This window comes from Pecten maximus, chromosome 14 (genome assembly GCF_902652985.1).
Source record: "Pecten maximus chromosome 14, xPecMax1.1, whole genome shotgun sequence".
In the NCBI taxonomy this organism is placed as follows: Eukaryota; Metazoa; Mollusca; class Bivalvia; order Pectinida; family Pectinidae; genus Pecten; species Pecten maximus.
Genome location: NC_047028.1, coordinates 30,507,987 through 30,515,100, shown reverse-complemented (window position 1 = coordinate 30,515,100; position 7,114 = coordinate 30,507,987). Strand labels below are relative to the sequence as shown.

At 36.2% G+C, this 7,114-nt stretch overlaps 1 protein-coding gene across 1 annotated transcript in view; it reads right to left on the bottom strand.

The window, feature by feature from the left end:
* Nucleotides 1-525: 525 nt before the first annotated feature.
* Nucleotides 526-7,114, bottom strand: part of LOC117341984 (UDP-glucuronic acid decarboxylase 1-like) — a gene marked incomplete at its 5' end in the record, with an annotated part of 29,801 nt that continues 23,212 nt past the window's right edge. The window contains 5 exon segments of the mRNA XM_033903898.1: nt 526-2,156; nt 2,827-2,905; nt 2,907-2,932; nt 3,100-3,262; nt 6,111-6,230. Of these exon segments, the coding sequence (XP_033759789.1) occupies nt 2,828-2,905; nt 2,907-2,932; nt 3,100-3,262; nt 6,111-6,230 (387 nt within the window). The 3' untranslated portion in view covers nt 526-2,156; nt 2,827.

The window sequence follows — 7,114 nt, the reverse complement described above, 5'->3', positions numbered from 1 at the left end:
AATTTTGAGAAATATCAATTTAAAACTTTCTGAGAATTAGCGATAACAACCATCAAAATGTCAAAATGGCTGCCTGTCGCTCTTTTGTTTCTGATCAGTTTAATATGCACAACTATGGACCATGGGAGACCTACATATACAATTTGAGAAAGATCCATATAGCACTTTCTGAGAAATAGTGGTAACAAACTTTAATTTGTCAAAAATCAAAATGGCTGTCTGTCGGCTATTTTGTTTCAGATCAGTTTCATAATTCATTATGCACAACAAGGGACCATGGGGAACTAACATATAAAGTTTTAGAAAGATCCATTAAACGCTTCAGGAGAAATAGCGGCAACAAGAATTATTTACAAACATGGCCAGACGGTAGATGAAAGGCGATTTGAATAGCCCACCATCTGATGGTGGGCTAAAAATGTAATTCACGTACAAATTCCACAGAAAAATTAACACAATTCACATACTGAGTCAACAAAAAGACAATAAACATATACCGTATTTATCCACAAATAAGCCTCTTCCCACAAATAAGCTCCCACCTTCATTTTTGCAGAATCTTAAATACTGGTAGTAATTTAAAAGTGGCTCACAGATAAGCCCTCCCCAAAACTTTCATACTAAATTTTAACACTTTGGTAGGAGGTTTATTTCAGGATAAATACAGTATTAATACTTTGTTGGTTATTTTATATTTTAAATATTGTTATAGTTTTTATTTTATAGGTGCTACATCGCTGACATGTATAAAATGATTCTCACTTAAATTTCACCCACTGTATAAAGATGCACAAAAACAACAGTTTGTTTTCCCAAGAAATTCTTAAGTAGAATTTTGGACCCCATCTTTGACTTTTTCAATATTTAATATTTTACTTTACTTTAAATATTGCTGAGAGAAAAATAAATTTTACACACTAGGCTATGAAAAGACAGAATTATTGATAATACACAGTTGCTTCCCTTTGCCTCATAACATGAAAATAGAGTTTATTTTATGGATGAAATTCCACCTTTGTACAATAGTTCTACATAAAGAGAATTTCATGTTTTTAAGTTTTTCTGTACATAGGGAATTTAGATAATACATATATATTCAATTTTGAGAAACAGACTCTGATTCTTATGGATAAGAGTTCCTCAAAGCTGTTATCGTTTGTCACAGTCGGAACAGATGGAGGACAGTTGTTCATTTATGAAATCTAGGTTGGACCCCATGGAATGACCTATTTTACTATAAGGTGAGCTATGACAAAAACCTTCAAGGCCTTATATAACATCTGTAGGCCTGTCAAGATTAATACCAGAAATGTTGCATCTTAAATACTGGCGAACCAGTTCATCTGCTCAAAAGAACACGGCCCTAGTTTGGCAGTCTACACACAAGAGTATCAATCATTTGTATACTATATACCCCTGAAGGTGTGAGGAGTTAGAAAATGGAAGACCTAAAATAGAATACATTTCAGAGTGGATTTACAGTCAGTAACATAAACAACCTACACAACAATATATATAACTTATCAGGTAGTCAAAAGGAATGTCTGATGTTATGAAAAGTAAAACAAAATGAAAGGGTTAAAAAAAATTTCAGCTGATTCTATAATTCTCTCCCTCATACTTTGTCAAATTTTCATCCTGATCGATTCACTTTACATGGGCATTTCAGATAAATTAAGTTTTATTTCACCAGGGTGGGTGAAAATCATTAAACTGTGAAAGGTATTCCTAACACACAATAAATACTACACCCGCCCTATAACCCTGATGGAATCATTCTAAGTATTACATTTCATACACTGCAAAAGTTGTCATTTTTGCTAGGGTTTAATTTGACAATTCCCTTCAGTAAACGATGCGTAACACATGACAGATGATGCCAAGCGGAAAAATATCAGACATTTAAAATTTCTGATACTGGCAATCAAATTTAAATTTGAGGTTAATCCTACTCCAGATTTCCTATAATTCATTTTAAGGGACTTTCTTAATTAGAAATGAATATTCATTCATTATTCGTGGATATCAATATCAGACTTTCTGTTTTGGATTTTGTCGTCAGTCGGGAAATGGAAGTTCCGTTCGCTATGCCGTGATCTTGTTAATTCATTTTTGAAGTATTCGATTGTCTTTTTTATCCCTGTCATCATAGGAACCTGTAATATAAAATAAAGTCAGGATTACAACTTAAACAAACGGACACATAATACACCTGTCTTACAATATTAAAAACTTAAGCTAGTGAAATTGTCCTAAAAAATAAATTCCAAATGAAATTTGAATTCAAAAATGTCTGTAAGACATGAATGCCCCACTGCCATGTGAAATTAGATTCAGTATTTTATAAAAAGCACTTTCATGACAATGAATCAGTTGATGATTGTTCATAAATAGCAACTGTGTCCTTGGCCTTGACCTTGGAGCCCTGCAACACATTATGCCCATCACTAGTTTTCCAAATAATTTATTTAATTGATGATTAGTGACTATAACTATGACTCCGACTAGGACTAATCAATGATTAAACATTTTACCTTTGACTATCAATTATATTGATTATTAAATGATCATCAATTGGTCAAGAAATTGAGATTATCGGTCATGAATTTTAAAGCGATTCCCAACATTTCTTCTCACTAGTAATTAGTAAAAGGTGAAGCATTTTCTTCTGACAAGGAAACCTTGGGAAGTATGTCAGATAAGAGAATTAAGCCAACGTCCTGACTTAGTCATCCACAAATCAGTGTTCACTGTATGTTGGATAACTTTGAAAATGTTCATGACATCATTATAGAAAACTACTATCTGACCACACATTTTACATACCTTAGGGCTTCCAGTTGAGATACTCCCGCGCTTTTGTGATGTCTGGCTTACGTTTTTTGGGATCATCCTGCATGATAGGGCTTGTGTACAATTTTACTTTCTCCACCTGGGTCAAGGTCAAGATGAAGGTCAAGGTTAAAATCATCAAAGTGAAATCAAATATCAGCTTTAAATAAGTTAACTATTCTGAATTCAGCAACCCAGTGTGTAAGTTTCTCAAATGCACGTTTAAATCTATTCTGTTGCTTTTCCTCAATTTCGGTCTCAACTTACCAATAAGATTTTTGATGATTTTAGCGAAGTCGAGAATGGTGTGTTCATCAGGGTTGCCCAGATTCACAGGTAGAGAGTAGTTACCATTCATCAATTTAACGAGGCCATCAACTAAATCAGATACATACTGAAACGACCTTGTTTGGTTACCATCCCCATACACCTGAAATATGTATCAAAATGTTAGATTTAATAGTAAAACATGTATCAAAATGTTAGATTTCATAGTGAAATATGTATTAAAATGTTAGATTTCATAGTAAAATATGTATCAAAATGTTAGATTTCATAGTGAAATATGTATCAAAATGTTAGATTTCATAGTGAAATATGTATCAAAATGTTACATTTTATAGTGAAATATGAATCAATATGTTAGATTTCAAAGTGAAAACTATCAAAATGTTAGATTTCCTGGGATAAAATTCAAAGTGAAATATGTATCGAAATGTTAAATTTCATAGTGAAATATGCATTAAAATATTAGATTTCCTAAAGTAAAATTCATTGTAAAATATGTATCAAAATGTTAAGATTTCTTAAAGTACCCTCGCTAATTGAAAAATATCAAAAGTTCCTTACCTAATTAGATGTTTAAATCGTAAGTTTTTAATCAAAGACTCTGAACATACATAGATAAACTAGAAAATGTCTGTAGATATAAATGCCCCCCGCTGCCACTCGACATCCCGAAAAACAGTTTGGTGAGGATCGCATCAGCAGTTACATTGCATCGGGACGGGACTGGACGAGCGGGATAGGACAGGACTCAACGGACATGGGTAACACTAATTGCCCTCTTTTTCATAGCGTGGCATAAACAAGAGGCCCATGGGGCCTGTATCGCTCACCTGGTTGGATTTGACCAAATGTCAAAATAATGTTCATGTTCAATTCCTTTTGTTTGTTAACCTCAAACAATGCTATTTATGGTTATAGCGTGGGGATCCCAACTGCTTTAAAGAAATAATGAAGTCCAGACTCTCTGAGTTTACAACATGCATTTATAACTTTATGACTAGTAGTGATTTAAAGGAATTACCTCTATTTCCCATATGGGGCCCCGCCCCTTTTGCCCCTCGGGGGTCAGAGTCACCATTTATGCAAAATCTGTTCCCCTTCCCCCGAGAATGTTTCTTACCAAATTGGGTTCAAATCCATTCATAACTTTATGACTAGTAGCGATTTTAAGGAATTACCTCTATTTCCCCATTAGGCCCCGCCCCTTTGGCCCCTTGGGGGTCAGAGTCACCATTTATGCAAAATCTGTTCCCCTTCCCCAAAGAATGTTTCTTACTAAATTGGGTTCAAATCCATTGATAAATTTATGACTAGTAGCGATTTAAAGGAATTACCTCTGTTTCCCATATGGGGCCCCGCCCCTTTGGCCCCTCGGGGGTCAGAGTCACCATTTATGCAAAATCTGTTCCCCTTCCCCAAAGGATGTTTCTTACTAAATTGTGTTAAAAACAATTCATAACTTTATAACTAGTAGCGATTTAAAGGAATTACCTCTATTTCCCTTATGGGGCCATGCCCCCCCTTTGGCCCCTCAGGGATCAGAGTCACCATTTATGCAAAATCTGTTCCCCTTCCCCCTATGATGTTTTTGACCAAATTCGGTTCAAATCCTTTAATAACTTTATGACTAGTAGCGATTTAAAGATATTACCTCTGTTTCCCCATTAGGCCCCGCCCCTTTGGTCCTTTGGGGGTCAGAGTAACCATTTATGCAAAATCTGTTCCCCTTCACATAAGAATGTTTCTGACCAAATTGGGTTCAAATCCATTCATACCTTTATGACTAGTAGCGATTTGAAGGAATTACCTCTATTTCCCCATTAGGCCCCGCCCCTTTGGCCCCTTAGGGGTCAGAGTCACCATTTATGCAAAATCTGTTCCCCTTCCCCAAAGGATGTTTCTTACTAAATTGGGTTCAAATCCATTCATAACTTTATGACTAGTAGCGATTTAAAGGAATTGCCTCAATTTCCCCCATTGGGCCCCGCCCCTCAGGCCCCTTGGGGGTCAGAGTCACCATTTATGCAAAATCTGTTCCCCTTCCCCCAAGAATGTTTCTTACCAAATTGGGATCAAATCCATTCATAACTTTATGACTAGTAGCGATTTAAAGGAATTGCCTCAATTTCCCCTATTGGGCCCCGCCCCTCAGGCCCCTTGGGGGTCAGAGTCACCATTTATGCAAAATCTGTTCCCCTTCCCCCAAGAATGTTTCTTACCAAATTGGGATCAAATCCATTCATAACTTTATGACTAGTAGCGATTTAAAGGAATTGCCTCAATTTCCCCTATTGGGCCCCGCCCCTCAGGCCCCTTGGGGGTCAGAGTCACCATTTATGCAAAATCTGTTCCCCTTCCCCCAAGAATGTTTCTTACCAAATTGGGATCAAATCCATTCATAACTTTATGACTAGTAGCGATTTGAAGGAATTACCTCTATTTCCCCATTAGGCCCCGCCCCTTTGGCCCCTTGGGGGTCAGAGTCACTATTTATGCAAAATCTGTTCCCCTTCCCCAAAGGATGTTTCTGACCAAATTGGGTTCAAATCCATTCATAACTTTATGACTCGTAGCGATTTGAAGGAATTACCTCTATTTCCCCATTAGGCCCCGCCCCTTTGGTCCCTTGGGGGTCAGAGTCACCATTTATGCAAAATCTGATCCCCTTCTGCCAAGGATGTTTCTGACCAAATTTGGTCAAAATCCATTAAGAACTTTTTGACTAGTAGCGATTTGAAGCAAATGTTGACGGACGGACGCCGGACGACGGACGCCGGACGACGGACGACGGACGCTGCACCATGGCATAAGCTCACCGGACCTTCGGTCCAGGTGAGCTAAAAATGTTAATTTTCACACCCAGATTTAACATGCACAGAAATGTTTCCCTGTACATGGGTTTTATTAAGCACACACCTTTTGTGTTTTTAATGAACTTATTAGATCGAATACGGTACTAAATTACAATCAACATCTGTAAGTGTCCGTACCGTCATTGGTTCGCCCTGGAGAGCCTGCAGGATAAAGTTACTGACAACTCGTCCATCATTCATGTGCATCCTTGGACCAAATGTGTTAAAAATCCTCGCCACTCGCACTTGAATATGATCCTGTTATATAAAAGAATTTGTTTTACATTCAATTAAAAACATGTATCTATAAAAAATTTTAATCGTGTAATTTGTGAATGAAGATATACATGTATATGTCCAACAGAGAGCTTGAGTGTGCCACAATAAAATGCAAACATTCTTTTTCAATGCAAATTATCACCAATTTCTGTCTGCTTTGCAAAGCTGTCATCAATTTCTGTCTACCTTTACAAACTGTCATCAATTTCTGTCAACCTTTACAAACTGTCATCAATTTCTATCTACCTTTACAAACAGTCATCAATTTCTGTCTACCTTTATAAACTGTCATCAATTTCTGTCTACCTTTACAAACTGTCATCAATTTCTGTCTACCTTTATAAACTGTCATCAATTTCTGTCTACCTTTATAAACTGTCATCAATTTCTGTCTACCTTTACAAGCTGTCATCAATTTCTGTCTACCTTTACAAACTGTCATCAATTTCTGTCTACCTTTACAAATTATCACCAATTTCTGTCTACCTTTACAAACTGTCATCAATTTCTGTCTACATTTTCCAAGTTGTCAATGTCATCATTTCTTAATTACCATTCAAAGTTGTCATCAATCTTTATTGCTTTCTCAAAGCTTTCATTGTGAGTTCAAATAACCTTACAAGGATTAGAAGAGAGATTTATGATATACATGTATTTGTGTTCTGTCAGGTTCCGACTTGTTAATGTAAACCGGGAAATCTTTCCCAATTTTCTAGTAATACTGTAAATCACTTATATTTTGTGTTGGATTTATTTTTGCATTAATTCGCGAGGAGAGTCAAATGCGAATTCAATCCCTAGCGAATATTGATATAAGAATGACAAAAATAATGGCATCCATTTTGAATATACCGTAATCTTTA